Source organism: Molothrus ater, chromosome 6 (genome assembly GCF_012460135.2).
Source record: "Molothrus ater isolate BHLD 08-10-18 breed brown headed cowbird chromosome 6, BPBGC_Mater_1.1, whole genome shotgun sequence".
NCBI lineage: Eukaryota > Metazoa > Chordata > Aves > Passeriformes > Icteridae > Molothrus > Molothrus ater.
Window position 1 is genome coordinate 6,740,696 of NC_050483.2, and position 20,806 is coordinate 6,761,501.

A 20,806-nucleotide genomic window follows, 5' to 3' on the forward strand; every position below is an offset into this window, starting at 1 on the left:
GGCGGTGCCAGGTGGGCGGCCCCGGCACATCCCGGCGCTGCGGGGCCTCGGCTCGCTGCCCACCAGCGCGGCAGGGGCCGCCGTTCTCACCCGCCGTCTCTCCCCGGGCCGTACAGGGGCCGTGAGGGGGCGGCCATGGCGGAGCCGCGGGGATCGTCGGGAGCGCGGCCCACGCCCGCCCCTGCCCGCGTCGGTACCGCCCCCGCCGGTGCCCGGTAACCGCTCCCGCCGGTGCCCGCCATGAGCGGCGGGACCCGCGGCCCGAGCCCGCCTGCTCGCTGAGGGCCGGCTCTCCCCCAGCCCCTCGGAGGGCTCGCCGCTCTCGCTCCCGTCCCGCTGCAGCTCCCCGGAGCGGGAGGAGCCTCCCGGAGCCTCCCGGAGCCCGCCGGGCCATAGGTAACCCCCGCGGCGGGGACCGGGCTCTGCCCTTGCACTCGCTTCCCTCCGCCGGAGACAGGAGATTATTTTACATAAATATAGCCTTGTTTGCAGAGATGAGCGCTTTAGGAGCTTTGTTCCTTTTTATTGTCTTGGGAAGTCTTCTCAGTGGACACCTGAGGATTTTTAGAGGCTACATCTTTCCTGCCTTAATTTAAAAGTGCTTGCAGACTGCAGGGTTGTTTTGAATAGTGTATGTAGCTGGGTCCAGAGTCAGTTTTGTGTTGTAAGCGTTGCACAGCTCCTCCTCCGGTCGCTTAATCTTGTTCCATTTTAATTATATGCGAACATAAAATGCATTCTTTTTACTTGGGATCTCGCTGGCTTGACAGGAGAATAATTCTTCTTCCGCTTAAAATAGATGGGGGAAGAGCAGGGAGAGCCGATCCTAATCTGGAAAACCAGCTTCACGATAGAAACTTCACAGACTTGCTCATTAACTGGGGCTGAATGTAGCTAGCGAGGCTGAGCTGAGCTAAAAGTGCCAGTGAAGTAAAGGAAGGACTGCAGAGCTTCACGGGATGCAGGTTTCCAGCAGGGTTCTCAAACTTCCACGGAGAGCAGTGAAGGAATATGGACCACACTGCACTTTTCTTAAACACATTTCTCGAAAAAGGTACTAAAAGTCCAGGGAAAGAGTGTTCACTTGTAGCCAGAAGCTTCTGAGCGAAGAAACCAGCCGGTTTATGGTCCCTTCTTTCAGTGTTTCTGTTAGCTCTCTCTGTACTGTTCCCAATGAGCAATTTTATTCGTGCCCTTGGGAGTTCATTGCAGTCTGTTCAAGCTGCAGCACGTCTTTGCAGCTTCGACTCGGGCCTGTTGCTGCAGTGTTGGCAGCACTGAGGTGCAGCTGAACACAGCCACTTTTGGGGCCTGAGATGGCAGTCTGACTGTGAAAAACACCAGTCACTTGTTTTTAAAATTTTAAAAGTTGAATAGTAATAAAAGGATTATAAAATAGTAATGTAATTAGAGAAATAAAAATTTGAACAATTGAGATTAGGACAATACAAGACAATGAGAACAAAGAGTTACAGATGGTCCGGGTACCTTTTCTGGGCAAAAAAAGCCTGAAAAAGGACCCACGTTAACAGAGGATTAGCCCTTAAAAGCAATAGCCTGTTGCATATTCATGCATCTCATGCATGATGCATAAATTCCATTCAAACAAAGGATTCTGTCTGGTCAGTGTCAACTCTTTCTTAATCCTGACAGCTCTTCAGGGCTGAGCAAGGCAGGAAGAAGTTAATTTCTTCTGATAATGGAGCAATAAATTCTTTCTCTCTAAAAGATTTGGGTGTCTTGTGGCTGCTATCTCAGTGCGAGTCCTTTCTTTAAAAAAGTATCTTACATAGCATAGTTTCTACTTTAACATTATGTTATAACCTAAAACCATATTTAACACACTACTTAAGAAAATTAATACAGCATAACTTTCTAACATAACACATATAATATTCATTTTAATATTTGCAAAAAGCCAATCATAAAATAGGCATTTTTCACATGACTGAGCAGTGGGCTAAATACACCCTGTGCTGCTGGGTAACACTGCTGCTGTGCTGCACTAAGTGCCTACCTTGTGTTCATATGGCAGCTTGTGTCTGTAGCTACCAAGATACCAGAATTACAATAATGAAAGACTATTTCTTATGCAGCTCCCCATGTATGCATGCGCTCTGAATGTTGCTGTTGTTGTCCTCTTAAAACGACACAAAAATTAGCTGGAAGCAGCTACTCAGTGTGGGAAATGCAACATTTGCAAAAGAGAAAGAGTAAAAGCAAGGCCTTGTTAATGCTGTTAGGCATTTTCATACTTTGGTTGTGGATCCAGTGTTATGTTTGATGTGTCACCTTAGTGAATATACAGCAAATGATAATCACTGTTCACTGTTAATCAGACTTAGGTCTAAATGCCAGATGTGTCCAGTTTGATTTAAGATACTTATTTACATATAAGTGCACTAAATGTGCACTTGAGAATGGGTTATTTTAAGAAGTCTATTACTTTAATTATTTTGAAGAAGTTCCTAAGTGCTAGAATTTCAGAAAATGGTCCTGTGAAATTCAAGGAGTGCATGGTTTAAAATGCATGGTTGGTGTGCCAGGAGAGTGTGACTGGTGGCTGCAATGCACACCAAGGAAGCCTGGGTTCTGGTGCAATTGGAGAGCTTTAGACACAGTATTGGAGAAGTGTTTCTCCTAACAGGTCTTAATACTGAGCTTGTGTTTTCCTCAGTTTAAGTTTCATTTGGTGTTATTTCTTACTTGTCTGCAGTAAGTTTTTAATCTATTACTGTGAATAACTTTTTTTGAGAAGTTAACAGCTTGAATTTCATGAGTACTGATAGAAGAAAAGACATAATAAATCTTATTTTCCCTAATTTATTTATTCTCCTATTTGTACCTTTTCTAAGGTTGGTTTAATTTGTCAGTCTTGTTCCATTAAGTGCCATAATGCAAATCACACAAAGCAAAAGAATGTATTGAGGAAGTATCCCTGCCCAAAATGTCAAGTCTGTACAAAGTTATGGGGTTCTTTCCTGAATGTGAATGTGTAATACTTTTGTCCTTTAATGAACTTTCAGAGACTTTTTTTCTTACAAAATGTGTTATTAGACATTCTTAAGTGGCATGTCTTATTATATGTATGTGTTTAAGAGCTGCCTCTGTTAAATTTTTGGTCTTTATTAATGCTGCAGCATAAAAGCCCTGGAGTGCAGCAGAACGTGTGGGGCTGGTGAGTCTTTGGTGTGTGCAGTTCTGTCCTTGCACTGACAGGGGTGTCCCTGTCAGTTCTGTTATTTTGCATTTCACACCGTAAAAGTTGATTTGTCTGGGGAAATAAAGCTGCTCCAGGTGGGTTTCAGTGTGAATCAGTTACCCTGAGCTGACCAGCAAAGTCCTCTTGGTGCAAACACACATGGTAGAACAACAGGGAAGAAGAGTAGGACAAACTGTAACACTGGCTTTGTCCCCAAATGCTTTCTAGCACAGAAATGTACTCTGAAGATGAGTGGGACAGAAAATGTTGTGCAGTTGAGTGTTGGAGTACTGCTTTGTCATGAATATATTGTACTTTTATATTGATAAAATACAGATGCCTTACATTTACCAGTTTTATTTCTGCAGCATTAGCATAATATGCTTGTTGGATGCTTCTTCTGTAGCTTAGGTTCAGCAAACAGAATTCCTCACTGTAGTGGAATATGTATGCAGGTAGGTATTTCCAGAGCCTGTACATCCATAGGAAATAGTAAAGTGAAGTCTAGTTTCATTGCTTTGTTCTCAAGAAAAAAATTCTGTGGCAGATAAAAGAAATCTTGTAAAGAAATTTCTTTACTTGTTTTCAAATTTTGCTGACTTGGACCCTAATATACTGTGTTACTTATGAAAGAGTAAATGTATAGAATCTCATAAAAGATATTTGTGACCTGGGGCTAGGAATGCTGCATTATTCATGAGTGACTTACATAGGGTATCCTATTAAATGTCTAATAGAACCTTGTATAATACCATCAAGTGTTGTATGCTGGCTTTATTTCTTCCTGGATTGAACAGATGGATTCATAATGAATGGACTCTTAATGCTGAGGTTGCCTGATACCATGGATCCACTGGTATAAGACTTGAACAAAGAAAATAACATTCTCTGCTTTTGCTTTGCTTCTGTTAAAGACCACTGGATACATGGAGCTTCTTGTGACCAGGACAGGATGTTAATGTTAAATCTCTGTTTTGCCTTGGCTTCCATCTGTGAGAAGCAAAGGGACACTTTGATGTTACGGGTATTCTTTTAGTTTAGTTCCTAAAAGGTAGTGTTTGAATCTGTTCCACAGTTTGGAGTTCAGCAAGAGAAATGTAGACTGTAAGGGGGATGGTCAGAGGTGCATTATAAATGCCATTTATCCATTAGGAGATTACTAAACAAGTAGAAAAATGATGTCATTGTTGTCACATCATGCCATGAAAGAAAAGTACTTTCTCAAAACAGTAACACTTGGACTTTTCAATCAAATGCATTATAGATAATACTCTCTTCTGTCTCTTGTTTTTAATTCAGGAAGACTGAACACTCTGAAACAGCAGGGGGGAGACAAGTGTCCCCTTTGAGAGATAACCTTTCACCATGGGAAGAGTGGTTCATTGGCAAAGAGAAGGAGCTGCGTGCCCGCCTGCAGGCTAGAGCTGCACAGGTGATTACATCCAGCTCTTCTGAGTGCAATAGAAGAGAGCAGACACAGCATTTTCTTTTCCTTGGTTGTAGAAACACGAGTAGTTGTTTTTTCCTTTTTTTTTTTTTTTTTTGCAGTGTTTAGGTCTCCATAGTGTTTGTGTTTGTCAGTGCTGGTGTGATTCATGTCATGTGCATTTTCTTTTGCTGCATGTTGTACTTCATTGAACGGGTGCTGTATAGCATTTTGTTTATCCAGCTGTCAGGTAATGGTTTCATGTTAGAAGATTAAAACTTTTATATAATTACTGCCTTAATTTTCATCATGGGTACATAGGCCTGCATGTAGGCTGTAGAAGAAAACGAGGTGTGTGCTCATTGTAAGAATGCCAAGCTACTTGGTTGGTTTTGAGGAACAATGTTGTTACCTGCTCAGCATGTAATTTTACAGTTCTTTGGTGTCCTTTCCCAGGAAAGGGATCCCTGTTGCTGCATTTTTTTCCCTCATTCTATCTTTTTCCCCCTTGTAGATGAACAGTTCTTGAGAACCAGGGCTGGGACACAATTAAGTGAGAGCACCCTATCTTTTCCTGATTACTCTGATTGTAGTTGCAGTTGATTAGATGATACCATTGTTGAAAATCAAATGGAAAGTATTGAGTAATGATTAGAACAATCACATCAAAATTAGATAATTTCTCACTTTAGTTACTGATTAACTATTTGACCTTGAATGTTTTCCTAGCCTTTCTGGGATTGCCTGTAACGTTTTATGTGGGCTACCTCATGTTGTTTATAGAACACCTACCACTGGAAGGCTCAGGAACAGAATTTTACAGGTCAGCAGTACTCCAAAGTAGTTTGTTAAGCTTGAGGAATATGCTTTGATCTGTTAATCCACATGCACCAAATGTTTCATGACTTCCCATTTATATTCTGGATTGGTAATGTAAATGTAAGCTAGCAGATGTCTCTCAACTCAGTATTAAGAACAGTCATAGAACAAGCATTACTTAAGGCCATGTAGAAAATAGCCATATAGTTTGTAAGATTTTGAAAACATTAGATGTTAAACTGCAGCAAGACAGTGTGAAAACCTTATATTTGGGGGGGAAATATAATCAACATTTTTGTAAGATGCCAGAAGAGAATGAAATGTGTGATATTTATACAAAAGAATATTGCTCTGTTTGCATTATAAAAGTATTCTAAACTGATATCCTGAGAAGCAACAGTGAAGTTTCAGATCTTTTGCTGACATTAGTACCAAGTCTGCCCTGAATGTCAAAAAGGTGGATAAACATTTGGAGTGGAATTAGGTTGGGTCTCGTAAGGTGCTCAGAGTGCCTTCAGCTGTGGTATTGTCAGGGTTCCCAGGAGGAAGGAAGAATTGAGAATGTGACTGCATGTTCTTAGAAGGCTGATTTATTATTTTATGGTATTATATATGAAAGATTGCTATACTAAAACTATACTAATGAATACAGAAAGGATACTTACAGAAGGTTGAAGAAGATCCTAATGAAAAACTCGTGACCTCTTCCAGAGTCCCAACACAGCCTGACGGTGCTTGGTCATTAAGTCAAAACAATTCCCATGTTGCATAAACAATCTCCAAAGCAGCAAAAACACAGGAGAAGCAGATGAGATAATGTCATTTTCATTTTTCTCTGAGGCTTCTCAGCTTCCCAGGAGAAGAAATCCTGGCGAAGGGAGTTTTCAGAAAATATGACAGTGACAATCATTTTTTACAGAAACCAGGATCCCTGCAATACAGGTGTCTTGGAACTCAAAAGAGATGTTGTTTGGGGTAACTTTGCCTCAATACAGCAACAACTGTATTTTCAAATTGTGTCTGTGTTGTGGGTGTTTGAGCTTTCTGTAAGCTTCTGTTGATGTCCTACTAAACTGAAATTCTGTGTCATAAGAAAGGGGGTTCTGTCTGAAACTGACTGCAGTGTAGGCACCATAAAATCAGTTTCATGGAAATAATTCAATCTGTCTGTGTTTGAAGGTATGAATTTTCATTGAAAATTAATACTTTGTGTTAATGTTACTGTTGGAGAAGGTAGACCTCTCAATTGTCTCCTTAGTTATGTTTTGTCTTTATTAATTTCACTGGAGAGGTACAAATGGTTGCGTATATACTGTCTGTCTTATAAATATACTTGGAAAATTTCTTCTCTCAAATTAAAACTCCTGTTTGAAAATTTGCTAGAATCTGCAATAATTTTGGCTTTAGTAAGCCTTAGCTTAAGCCCTAAAGTTCTAGTAGTTCTGGTACGAAAAATCACAGGTGAATAATATTTCATTTAGCTTTTCATACCATCCACAGTGCAGAGCAGTACACAGGGTAAATTTTAAATATTGTAGGAAAGTACTGCTGCAAATTAAGAGTCTACTGGCTAAAAAGGCATTTCAATAAACTGAGGAATGATTTGATGAATTTAATTGCTTCCAAAGCCTAATTGAAAGATGTATTTCCCGTTAATATCCTAAAAATTATGGATTTTCATTAATTGTATTTCATAGTATTTCTGTGTTGACTGCTATTCTTCTTCTCCAAAATCTTAATGAAGGAAAATGTGCCAGAATCTAATGCTTATATTGTTTTAACTGCAGCACTACTGCCAGTACTGCTGTAAGTGGTCACCACAGCTTTGAAATACATGCTCTTTTTCTAATTAGGAAGTGAATAAACAGCTTGAGGAAATGAAGCAAAATCAAGAATGGGAAAGAAGAAAAAGGATAGCTGAAGAGAAACACAAAGAATGGGTCCTAAAAAAGAGAGAAGAGGTAAATATTGCTTTGACTGGAAATATTCTAGTGCATGCCATGCTTGAGTAAGCCTGTGTAAAATTTCCTCAGTCTGTTTGGCCATCCATGTTTTCAGTTTGCTGAGTAAATGGCTGCTTTAATTGAAAATGATAAAAACATGCCAAAGCAGCTGAACGTTTTTTCAAGACTGATTTTTCTTTTCTGTAGGGTACAAAGGGATTTGTGTTCTGAGTAGTCACATAACTGACAGTGGGTGTACATCTTGTGCAGTAGCCTTCTGCTGATGGTAGCTGGGGTTTTGGTCTTCAGTGCACCCAGACTTGCCAGGTTCAGTGCCCAAACGTTTTTGGGTAAGTGTACATCTTGGCTGTGTGCAATGTTTTGTACACAGGTAGAGCCAGAAGAAGGGTTTAGTTAAATATCACCAGGGGCAGGCAGGGAGTATTTACCAGAGGATATGGTTTGGAGGGGGTAATTGAGGTATGGGGCCAGATGGGGGGAGTTCTCTGTAGCCCACAGTTTGCAATTGGGAATTCCTTCAGTCAGTAATTAATTTCTGGGTGGGATCAAAAGGCTCTTGAGGGAATGCCTGGGTCCAGGGTCAGAAATAGAATGGTGATCTCAGTGGGGCTGTGTGACAGCTGTGTCACAGCAGGTGAGCATGTGCCCTGGGTGGCAGCAAAGGCAGTGTGGTGTTTTTGGGGTTCTCTGTGGCAGGAAGGAAATGATGAATCTGACTCAATGTTTCTAGAAGGCAAATTTATCATTTCATGATCTATATTATATTAAAGAATGCTATACTAAAACTATACTAAAGAATAGAGAAAAGATACAGACAGAAGGCTACAAAGAATGACAATGAAAAACTTTGACTCTTCCTAGAGTTCCAACCCAGCTGGACTGTGATTGGTCATTAAGTCAAAACAATTCACATGTTGGATAAACAATCCCAACCACATTCCAAAGTAGCAAAACTTAGGAGAAGCAAATAAGAAAATACTGTTTTCCTTTTCCTTTGCAACTTCTCAGCTTCCCAGGAGAAGAATCCTGGGCAAGGGGATTTTTCAGACAGTATGCCAGTGACAATGGGAGCCCTTGGGAGCCCAGGGCATGTCCAGCCTTGGCAGTTCCTGTGTTCATATTCCCATGCTCTGCAGCAGTTCCAGCTGCTCACTGCATTGACTTCTGCTTCTGAGCAAAAGCAGATGAACATTCACCCAAAATATCAGAACAGCACTAGCCTGGGTTGGGTGGGCAGACCTCCTACATTTGTTTTCATGATTTTAGAATGCCTTCAGATTCAGCCTAGAACCACTAGAATAACATATATTTGGATCTAACCTAATTCATCTTAGTCTTTATGCTAATGTTGGGTAATTGGCAGAAACCCACTGCAGAACCTCTCCTGATCTATTAATTTCTTATGATTTATATTACTAATTAAAGTACACAGGAGAAAGTAGATTTATTGTTCAGCACATACAATTCCATTTTCCTCTTCCAAAATGAAATTTAAATGAAAATTAAATTCTGGGTGTCTGTGACTATTCATTGGCTTAAAGGAGTTGGTCTGCCTCTTAAAATAGTTCAAGTTCAGAACCAGAAGTTTTCCTTCTGTCTCCTCCTCACTACCCCTACCACCTCCTTCAGCTTCCATAAATTTCTACTGATTTGGGTTTTCCTTGGAACTTTGTGGTTTTACTGGTTCACAATTTCTATTCTGTTCTCAGTGGGATTAGGAGGTCTTTTTTATGGTAATCACAGCAGCCTAGAGGACAGGAGAAAAAGCCCTGTTCGTGTCTGGACTTAATCAAATTATGTTTTGGGAGCATAGGGTCATCTTTAGAGCAAGTGTTTAGAAAACAGTAAGCTGATTTTCATTTAAATCAGATGATTCATTGGCTAGTCTTTCCTATAAAGCACACTCAAATCAAGGATAAACTGAATTTAAAAGCTTAGCTGTCCATAGGATGTGAACATTTGTGCTGTGTAGACTGTCCCACTTCAAGTTTCTGCAAGATTATTTGTGGATTTGGATACAGACTGAAGGACAAATAGGTCAATTCAGTGACTAAGATTTTTAAAGGTGCATCAGGATTTCAGCTGTAGTTGAGGTATGAGTCAGGAGCACTGACAGTTGATATAATTCTCTTGGGGAGTGTGTACATATCTCCTGTTTGGAAAACACTTCATTTCCTCATAGAAGTATCCAAAGATGCTTCTTGGGGCAAAGCTTGCAGTACTTTTCAGTGAAATTTGCATTAAGCACTCACCTTTTTCAAGCTGAGTGATTGATTCTGAGCCCTGTGTGCAGAGAGCAGCAAGTGCTTTATTTGGAAGAGGCAGTGCTTTAGGGACCTCACCTCTGTAATCCCAAGTCTGTGTCCTTTCCCATTGCTCAGTACTGCAGTGATAAAGAAAGGGAAGCACACATCAAACTTTTCCTTCATCTTGAGCATCCAGCAGCAGGAGACACTGCTGGAACAGTCTTTGTGCTGGGAATGTGAGAGATGTTTGGGTCAGAGGTAAAATGTTTGTGTATGCATAAAACAATTCTGGTTTTCTCTATGTCAAGCCAGTATCCTTGCATGGCAATTTTAGTTGTGATGTTAAGTAGAGTCCTTTAGGGTGAGGTTAGGAAGCAAAGCTTGAATACTGTTTTTGTCCACTATTTTTTTTTTAATTATTTAATATAGATTAAAATTATATGCTGTTACAGTTTTCTTATGCTTCTAATAATTTTATAGAAGCTATTTTTGAAAGTAAAGGAATCCTAGCTGTTTAGTATTCTATGTAAATAGCTTTTGTGGTTCTTAAAGGTGGTAAATGAACTAGAAGTAATATTTTGAAATATGAGCCATCAAAGAACATTCTAAGCCATTAAATGTGTTTATGCAAATATTTATTCATGGCAAAATTTTTCAGCTCACTAGGAATTGGAAGCTTTATAAAACCAATTTTTAGGCACTATCTTGGACCTAATAATGCCTTTACAATTTTCAGCAAGATACTGGATCCCTCCTGGACAAAAATAGTCTTGGTTTGTCTCCCTCTTAAAGTTGAGCCATTTGTGGGCAGACAGTAAATTGTCTGTTGACTTTTAGCAAGTATCAATTAAAATCTTTTAACTCTAAAATAATGCTAAGCGTGCTTTTGATTCCAGAAGGAAAATGAACATAACATGATTCTTATGTAACTATAATGTTTATTTCTGAGTTAGTGTTGGATTTATTGATAAAAATGAAGTGGCTGTGGTTATAAATGCTGAGCAAGTAAGTTTGGTGTTAATTTACTGTTTTATGTGAACTTCTGATGTGAAGTCTCTTTCATTGCTATCATCAGCTGTGGAAATGAACACTTTAGTAAGGTACCTGTAATTGTGGAGTTGTTGATTTCAAATCAAAGTATAAGAAGCTTTTGAGAAATGCATTTACAGAAATGCATTACAGTGAATGCCTGTAAACTGCCATGACAGTTTAATTCTTTATCATTGTCATCACAGTCAGAACCTCTTAGGAATTAATGCTGAATAAAATATTAGGATTAAAGCTCAGGCCTGATGACAACAGCTTTTTGATTGCATATGAAAAAAATCAACTCTGATGCAGTGCACTCTACCTTCTGCAATCTAATATAATATCTTCAAATCATATTTAATCCATCTTTACTGGCTCTGCAAAGCTGTTTCATTTTTACAGTGTCAATAGAGCGTGAACTTAGAAATATCTGGAGTATCCAATTCATATATATACCCATGTGTACATATAAATATTTATATTATTGTTGTTGTGGGTTAGCCCAGGAGGCAGCTAGGACCCCCCTTGCTGCCCCAGCTTTTCTTGCTGAGCAGGATGGCCTGGGCTTTCCCTTGGGTTGGTGGGTGTCAGTTCTGGCTGTGCCCCCTCAGGCTCCTCATGCACCCCCAGACTGTGCCCTGGTGCCATGGGGGGAGAGGCAGAAAAGATCTTGAAGCTTTGTAAGCACTGCTTAGTGATAACTTGTTATCACAAACACTGTTTTGTTCACAAATCCAAACACAGCACAGCAGGAGCTGCTTTGAAGAAAATTAACTCCATCCAAACCAAAAGCCCACTACATGTGTTGTGCATGTGTTTGCAGCAGTGATGGAAATCCCCAAAGAGAAATACTTGCATTCCAAAATAACTGGAACTCTGAAACTCAGGTTGTTAACATCCCTGTATTTAGTCTTTGCATGTAATTCTTTATCCTGTAATAATGTGATACCTAGCTGTATATTAAAGGTACAAAACTTATTACTCAGCATAAACAGAACAAGACAATTAAGGATAAAAACATCACATAGTCAACCTAGGACATTAGCAAAGTTGTAAGAGCACAAGTAGTGAAGTTAGAATTTTCCATTGGAAAAACCAATTATTCTAATGCCAATCTAAAATTGACTGTAGCATTTCTAATACTTTCTGCATTGTTGAATAGACAATAAGGCAACAAATTTTTAATTTTTTTTCCATAAAAGTAAATATTACCAAGCATTAAAAATGGAATTTGAATGTTCAACAGTTTTTATTGTTCTTTTTTTTTTCAATAAGTCCCCTTTACTTACTGAAAAATATCATTTTTAATGGAAGCTAGGTACAGGATGGAAAAGTTCTGTTGGAAAGTTTTTTCATTGAAGATTTGCATTAAGGAGTATATCAAAGCCTAGAACCAACCCAGTGTGCAGTAATGAATGACAGTGTTCTTGGAGCAGAATTCCTTTTTGGTGTGCTGGTTCCTCCAGAAGAGACACCTGGGTGCCAACTCTTACACCAAAGGCTTTTTCTTTAATGTATGTTTCATCTCAGCATGGTTAGTGCAGAGCACAGATTGTTCCACAGCTTGAGCATGACTTTCAACTTCAATAGCTGGCCTTGCTCATGCTCTCTTTCTTTCATCCAGTGGGTTGTGAATGATTTTGTGAGGAATGGTAGCACTCCCACAGAAGAGGTGGAGAATCCTGTCATGCCAGCCTGCAGCTTGGGGACATGTTCATTGGAATCTCCTCTGGCAGGAATGTGATGAAATCCAGATCTTCCCTGTCTACGTTCACGTTCTTACACTGAGCTGTTGCTGAGTCCCAGCTCTGGTTGCTGATGGAGAGCCTGATGTACAATGGTTTTTGCTGGCAGTTTAGACTTGAAACAGATGCTAAGATGTCCACCTGTTTAAGACTGAACTCTTTCAAGAAGTGTGTTTGTGAGGGAAGCTTTCCAGTCACGAGAACCAACTGCATTTAAGAATGAACATTTTCTGTTTACATACCTAAGTCTGTCTTTACATATCTATATTTTTTTTCTGAGTCTGGGCTTAATTTTTTAAGGATTTTTTTTTCCCACATATTGTGGGACTTTTGCTCTCTGGACCTGAAAAGTCTTTACACAGAATTTTTCTGTGGTATCATGCATGGCCCATGCCATGGTTATAATTTTAGGTTTTACCTGAATCTTAATTACCTTTAGATTTCTGTAAGTAGAATGAACTAATGTCTCATGGTGAGTGTCAGAATGAGTTTTAGACAGAGTTTTGGAAGAGGAATCCAGTGTCACAGGTGAATGAGTGCTCATGTATTTCAGCAGCATTTGTGGAGTCTACATTCTTCTGAAGATCCCAAGAGTGTTCCAGGAATAAGTACACTGAAACTTTGTGCTGTCACACACATTGAGTCCCCACATGAAGACATTTTGGGAGAAAGATGCAACAATTCTCCAGTTCCCAGGCTGCAGTGGGGTCTGCCCTGACTCTGTGAACTTGAGCAGTAAATTGGTATAAGCCAGCTTGTCAAGAGCCATCTGCAGCTCAGACTGTTGCTGATCTCCTTTCTAGCCTCTTGTTGTTTTCACATGGAAATTCTAGAGAGATTAAAGAAGTATTAGAGGTGTGGGCTAGGCCTGGTCACTGAGTTGTGTTATGGGGTAAAGTTGAAAAGATAATTACAGTTGTTTGAAGGACCCAGATTTCCAAGACTGCTAGAAGTTGATGTTCCCAATTATTATGAGGATAAACAAGTAAATTAGGGTGTGTGTTCTGATGTTGGCCATGTGGGCTTTTCCTATATTTTGCCATCACTCAGCATTAACTGATGCTAGAATATGCTGGCTAAGATGTCAGCAAACAGCTGCGAAGTGAACACTTAGCTGTGAAAAGAAAAATGTCACATTCTGCAGATCATAAGATGGAAAAGATTGCTTTGAGAAGTATCTTAAAAATACCAAATCACATCATTAGTTTCTGGAAATACTTCCACTCAGTGACAGTCTACATAGGAAATGCAGAACAGAAAGCACCTCTGCACTTTACACATTCCAGCCTCTCAATTACTCACTGATGTGAAGATACTAAAATACAAAGTTTTAGTAGTTTTCTTCTAGCTGGATATAGTGCCTCTGTTTCAGAAGCAATTAGGGGTTTTTTTCCCTTGCGTGGAAAATTATTTCCTGTTTCTGCCTTCTGTCAGGATGGAAGTGGGACACTTCTTCAGATTTTAAAATCCTTTGAGCATTCACCACATGCATGTAGGTGTGATTTTTGTGGAGAAGTTAGTAGTTAGCAGTGACTCAGTGAGACACAAGCTGTGGGCAGAGTCACCATCAGAGCTTTGTGGGCCAGGTGATTTGTGTGGGCTGGGGGATTTCCAAGGACTCACCTGAGCCAGGCTTCAGTGGGTTCTGAGACCTGATGGAATCACAGCCCAGAGCACTGAACCTTCAGGGTAGATTTGTATCCTTTCTCCTTGGTCTTGTGCTGGGCCAGGGTGGCAGGAGAACAAGCCTTTCTTGGATGTTTTACAATCAATACCTTAATTTTACAATCAATACCTTAATTTTTACAATCCATACCTTATTTAGGTAATACCCACAACCATGTGTAAACTTACTGGGGGTTTAGTGAATAGGTTGTGACTTGTTTTGAACACAAGATGAAAGAGAATTTTTAAAACCCAATCTAAACAACACCAAGCATAAAAAAGTAATTTCTTCCTTCACATATACATGGAACAAAAGGAAAAGGAATGAAGAACATGGACATCAATATGCACATTGATAGCATTTTTGATGGACTTCTAATATGAGGATGGGAAAAAAGCTGGGACAGTCAGGGTGACAGAAGCTTGACATGGAACAGGTTACTAAAGTTGGGAATGTGGTCTACATTAACTTTATGAAGAAAAATCTGTTCTGATTGTGAGAAAAAGAAAGCATTTCTGATTTGTCTGCAGAAAAATTTCTAGGCAGTGTAAAGTCTGGAATTCTGCAGGGAGTCCCCATGTCTTAGGGATGTCTCACTGGAAGTAAAACTTGGCAATAGTTGTGGCTTTAGTGTGTATGGCATGCTATTGTTTACATGGGACCTAATTTAACTTGGAGTCAGCCTAGAGAGTAGCTAAACTCACCTAAATATTGTGATTTAAGACACATAAGTTAAGAAGAGTCCCTGCCTTTCTTTTCTAGTATTTAGAAGGATTTTTAGTCTACTTTCTGCTTAAAATGGTTTTCCATTCCCCTAGGTATGGAAGTAGCCCCTTTTTTTCAGTTTTCTCCTATATTTATTGTCATGTCTTTTATACAATAGGACCCTTAGCTAAAGACTGTAGTTTTGGATGATCCTTAGTTTTGTAACTTTCATGTACATCAGAGGTAAGTCAGCAAAAATCAAAATGTGCAAAATCTTTGTTAGCCACCTTCTCCCACAGTTTAACTCACTTATTTCACAGATTATCTCTCATCTACATTAATGCTTCTTATGTGTCCCAGACAACCATTGTCTCAAAACTGGAGTTGTTGGTGCATTTGGGGAGTATTTAGTAACGAAGAGACAGAGAAACAGCTCTGAATAAAAGAGATTGAGATGAATTGTAGATGAAGAAGGAGGGAAAGCCTAGACAATTGGTTATTTGGTTTATTTTCAGGAAGGTGATGTTTAAATCATTTGCCAAAAAAATCTATTGTTTTTTCTTTTCAACATCTTAAAATATGGAAGCGTTTTTTTCATGTTAGGAAAGATCTTGTTTCCATGCTTCATTAGCATAAAAATATGTCAGAATCTCAACTTTCTTTAGTTCCCAAAATGAAATGTATTTCTTCATTAGTCTTGGTGGTAAATTGTTTTATCACATGTACAGGCCTCACTGTTGTGAAGTCGTTTTAATAAGACCAATTGTTTTATAATTCTGTGTAGTTTTACATTCCAGAATGTGCATTGTAATTGGGATGTATTAATATTTGACCATTTTCCCTACACCACCAAACAGGTTAAGCTGATAATTGCTAGAATGTATTAGAAGTGAAATGGAAAAAACCCCACCAAACAACAAAAAAAATCAAATAGAAAAGAGAGCTAAAAGACTAATTGCAATTGTTCTGTGAAATTGTGTCCACAGAGAAGTCTTTGTTGTCACATAAGAATATTTGACAAGAGTATGCCAGAGCAGTACTACTGAAAGTACCCTTATGACTTTAGGTGAAACAGCATCCCCCTTGGAGTTTATGGTAAACAGAGGTGCTAAAGCCTGGCTTGGAACAGGAGGTGGGTGGGGGGCAGTCCCACAGTGCCCAGTGCAGCTGCTGATGTTCCAGCTGTAGTGATGCTCCTGCTGCTGCTGGCCAACAGAAAAGGACTCACTCCCTCCAGTGGTTCTGTGAGCTGGCAGCAATCAGGTGAGTGTGCTGCAGAGCAACATAAGCTGAGGCTTTTATTCTCTGTGCTGGTCTGTTGGGTTGCTGGTGGTTTTGGTGTGGGGGCACAAGCACTGGGCCAGCAAGTTTAGACCCTCCTGTTCAGACCAGACTGAGGGAGTTGTGCTGGTCCCCAGTGCAGTATTTTGGCTTCTGCTTCATTATGCATCATTGGAGTTTCCAGAAGTGCAGTAAACCTGGGAAAAGGTGGGGGAGGGACAGGGAGAGCTCTAGATTTCTGCCTTTTTGTTCTTTTAAAGGAATAAAATGGTAATATATAATGGTAAAATGGGAATGATGTATTTCTGGTTTTTCTTGAGAATGTCCTTTTCCCATATTTCATTTACTGATTATAGTTTGCAGCTGTAGTTCTAAGCATTTATATCCATACTGCCAAGTGTAATAATTCTGAGTCAGGCTGAGTTTCTGCTAAGTTACCCATCTCCTTTGTTCAAGAGCAGTGTGCAGGGAAGTGTAAAAGTAGATTTCTTAAAAGAAAAACAAGATATTTTTTCAACAGCTCTTTTCTGTTAAGACCTAACTGGTCTTTGGTCTTGTGCCTCTCTTCCAAGTCATGTGCACAGCTTGTCTGGTAGATTTTTGTTTCTGCACATGGATGCAGTTGCTTCAGAGCTAAGTGAGTTAAGCAGAAAGCGAATCAATCAGTAGATTCCAGACACTTCATAAAGGTGACAAGGAACAGAAATGACAGCTATTGTCACTCTTTAAATGAAAATACCTCCCTGTCCAGATCAGGCAAAGGCCAGTGGATGTGTGGTTGTTTGCTTAGAGAAAGCTCCTCAGAAGACTGTTGTTGGCTACACACACACTGCAAAGATGTAGAAGTGAATGACACCTCTGGTGTGTTCTGTCTTCCAGATCATACAGGCAGCAATTTCACTTCAGCCTCAAGTCACGTTTTTGCCTACCCTAGAATGTGTTTTCTCATTTGCCCTTTCATAATTGGAACAGGAGGAATGTGTGGATTGATTTATTGAAGTAGTCCCTATGTGGATAAACTGAAGTGTATAAAATACCTAAGAGAATACCACAAAACATGAACTGTATTTCTATGTGAACTTTTTTTACTGTTTAATTGATGCTGAAGTGTGCTGAACAATCTGCATATCTCAATACAAGGGGGAAGTTTACCTGACTTGAATTTGGAACTGTAGTTTGCTCTAGATTCACTGACAAGTAAAGCTAACACACCATTGTTGAGAATTGCAACATGTAGTTCATTCCCAGAAATATTGAGATGTGTCTAAAGTGTTTAAAAAATCTCAGAACAAATAAAACAGAGCAGTAAACCTGAGGAGATCTGAAAGTAAATTTTTTATAGTATTTTTTTGACAAGTTTATATGTCTGTCATACCTGGAATCTAGCACTGAATAGGTTCTGTGAAATTGTGTCCACAGAGGAGTCTTTGTTGTCACATAGACTGTCCACAGAGGAGTCTTTGTTGTCAATAGGTTCTGACTTCAAAGACCTTACAGTGTCACATATTTTTTTCATGTTCATGATAATTTACTTTGTAATGTGTAATAAAATTTATTGTATTCCTCAAAAGGATTTCTCATTGAAATATACTCAAAAATTTCTGTTCTGTTTCCTTGATATGTTTTACATAGGAAAGAAGAGAAAGGAAACGAAAGCTGAACAAAGAACTGGCAGAAAAAGCCACAAGGGAACTGGAAAAAATGCAGCTAAAAGAAAAGGCTGACATAAAGTATAAAGAATGGTTAGAGAAGAAGAGAGCTGAAGAGGCAGAAAAGAAGAAAAAAGAGAAGGTGTTAATGAACTCATAATTTATTGGGATGGAGTGACTTAATCTGCAACTTATTGCAGATTCAGATTTGCTAGATTCAGAGCTTACATTGAATATATGGACATCAAATGGCAGTGTTGTGCATGAAGATTGGGATTTTTTTCAGTCTTAAACCAAAAAAAGAAATGCATCTTTTCCATTGTTAGGAAAAGGTGCTTGTATTTGAAGAAATACTTGAATTGTATTCAGCAGTCTGGAAATCTGCAAAAAATTATTTACTGTTTTGTGTATATTGTACAGGGCTTTGTCCATGAGTACCTTTTATTTTTTTTATTTCTAGGAAAAAGAAAAAGAACGGGTGGCTGAGCTACAGGAGAAGAGAACAAGATCAGAGAAAATCTTTAAGGAATGGCTGCAAAATGCTAGAAATAAACCACAACCTGCTTTAAATGGTTATGGTTTCCCAAATGGGAAGTCTACAGGTTTGTACATACAGTACACAAATAGGGAGTGACTTGGGCTGGTGGTTCCTTCCTTCTGGTATTTTAGTGTAAAATGAAGGCTGTTCAAGACACTCATCTAATACCTAGGTTTTGGCACATAGGAATGGTTACTTTTACTATGCTATAAGTCAGGGAAACAGATTGAGACCTTTTGTGTATTTTTCTTAGCCTTTCTTTTTTTATTATTTGGGAGGAAAATGACATTATTTGAGATAATTATGTGGCGTACCAAAGAATGATTTTATCTGATTTTTCTTAGCAATCATAGGAATCACTAGAGCAAAGTCCTGGGTGCTGTGAAGCAAATTGGTTGTCATTGTCAAGTTAGTTTGTGTGTTACAGAAGGTGTGTGTCAGCACACCTGAATCCCCCTTAGAAAAGAGATGGGGTTTTGAGACACAAGAACGGTTAGAAGCTGACAGAAGTCCTGTCTGAAAAAGGAGACAGGGGCATCAACCTCTGTTCTGAGCTAAAATTGTGCTTTTCACCTGCATTGCACCTCCTTGGCTTCTGTAATCCTGTTCCATTTTTGTTTGAAAACATCTTATTTTTATTAATAATTGCTTCTATGTGACTTTGCAACAGAAATAGTTTGGAGACCAAAATTCTGATTTCTGAATGTTCAAGAGACAGGTATAAAGCAGGTGAACAGCCTTTACTCTTCTGCTTACATGTATTTGTAAGTAGTGATATACCTTGCCTTCCTGTTTTGCTTGGGCCTGCATTACAGACTGACAGCTGCAATCATTTATTCCATGATTTTTGAAGAATATTTGTCTACTCACTCGTGTCATTCAGTGTAATGTGTTACAAACTTTGAAGTGTACCCATCCATCATGTGGTTGGGTAAAACAAAATGGCCAATTTGTAGACATTTACAGTTTCTAAGAACACAAAGGACTGAGCATTCAACCTGCTTATTATTTAAGTAGAAGTGAAGAATATACCAGTTACTGTTTAAAAAGTAAAAAGGGGGGACTGGTTATTATTTTGAGTCACTTTAATTATGTGATGTGCCTGTGCTGTCTTTCTCTGAAGGTGATGTTGTGTTGTATAATTATTGTAACTGCTTGCTTTGGCAAGCTTGTGGTGTAAATATTCCTTCTAAATGATGTGTATTTTCTAACTGTTCTAGGGAGTGCTGTTAGAAATCTGTATCCAGCTCCAGCATATTGTAACCCCATTCCTTGGAAGCCAGTACATGTGTCTCCCCCAAAGGAAGACACAGTTGTCACCAGGAAGAGGAGTCAGAGACCTGGACCTTGTCAGCAATTACCAGTGGTGATTTCTAAGCCCAGGAGTAACCCTTGTATTGGATCCCTGAGCAGAAAGAAGTTATAGTCCAGAAAAATGTTCTTACAACCTTGACCAAATGGGGCCATAAATGTGCAGTTCTGTGTAGTTATATGTCCAGTGCAGATTGCTTTGTGCCTGCCTTTTCTTTCCCCCCTTTCCCCCCCCCCCCTTTTTTTTTGAGCAGGTTTTGTGTTTACTGCTAGTTGACCAATCAGGCTTTTAATGTTTTTTCTATATTGCATATTAGTTTAAGAAAAAGAAAAAGAAAAAGATTAAATGTAATGGGACTGTACCTCAATGCCAATAAAATGCACAGGGTTGTTTCTTCCTTTCCTCTCTTGTTGTTGAGGGAGAGTTCTTTTGTATGTGTAATTATTCTTTTGGGCAACAGTATTAACTAGGTTATTTTAAATATAAATTTAATTTGTAACAAATTGTTTTGTTTTAATTTGTAACAAATTTTAAACCAGTTCTTGGCTTAATGCAGAAGGAATTGGCCTGCCTCAGTTGCAGGGTTATGATGTCCCTGGGATTACAGAGATCAGTGGGATGGCTGGAGTGCTGCAAGGAATGGATGCAGGCTCTTGAGGGAAGCACAGGCTCTTTGCTGGCCCTGATCTGCACAAACCAGGGAGAGCTGCTCAGGGGTGGGAAGTTTGGGGCCAGTGCTGACATGCACAGATCTGTGGGCTTTGGTCAGGTGCACCTGGGAATGCTGAGGAAGTGCCAGATGTCACTGTCAGGATACTCTGCATTATCTTGGAGAGCTCTGGTGATGAGGGCAGGCTGCTGAGAGCTCGAAGGAAGCCAATGTCAGGCCAGCCTTCAGCAGGGGTGTGGATGCAGAGCTGCAGGCCAGCCCAGCCTCACCTCAGTCACCTGAGCTGATGATGGATGTGGTGAGTCCAGCCAGCAGCTCCTGGGCTGCCGAGGAAGAGCCCACAAAGGGACGAGTCTGTCCTTTGTACCATAACTATGTGAGACCACACTTGGAGTGCTGGGCCCGTTCCTGGCAGCAATGTGCCAGGCAAAGAGTGAGAGTGATGCTCTGGAGCAAGCTCAGGGAAGGACCACAAAGATGATGAAAGGATTGCAGCATCTGACAAGAATGCATCTGTCTCAGAGGCTGGGAGAGCTGTGACTGTTGAGCATGAA

General features: G+C 39.7%; 1 protein-coding gene across 1 annotated transcript; it reads left to right on the top strand.

Annotated features, from left to right (window-relative positions):
- The first annotated feature begins 135 nt into the window (after window positions 1-135).
- On the top strand, window positions 136-19,984 carry CCDC34 (coiled-coil domain containing 34). Its single transcript, XM_036384017.2, has 7 exons — window positions 136-193; window positions 246-396; window positions 4,502-4,634; window positions 7,301-7,408; window positions 17,716-17,874; window positions 18,193-18,334; window positions 19,491-19,984. Exons 1-7 carry the CDS (start codon window positions 136-138, stop codon window positions 19,694-19,696), a joined length of 957 nt encoding a protein of 318 aa, XP_036239910.2. The 3' UTR covers window positions 19,697-19,984.
- The last annotated feature ends 822 nt before the right edge of the window (window positions 19,985-20,806 follow it).

Coding starts and splice junctions, on each gene's coding strand:
- CCDC34 (XM_036384017.2), top strand. CDS start 136: ATGGCGGAGCCGCGGGGATCGTCGGGAGCGCGGCCCACGCCCGCCCCT. Junction 194..245: donor GCCCGCCCCTGCCCGCGTCG/GTACCGCCCCCG, acceptor GCCCGCCATGAG/CGGCGGGACCCGCGGCCCGA. Junction 7,409..17,715: donor TCCTAAAAAAGAGAGAAGAG/GTAAATATTGCT, acceptor TGTTTTACATAG/GAAAGAAGAGAAAGGAAACG.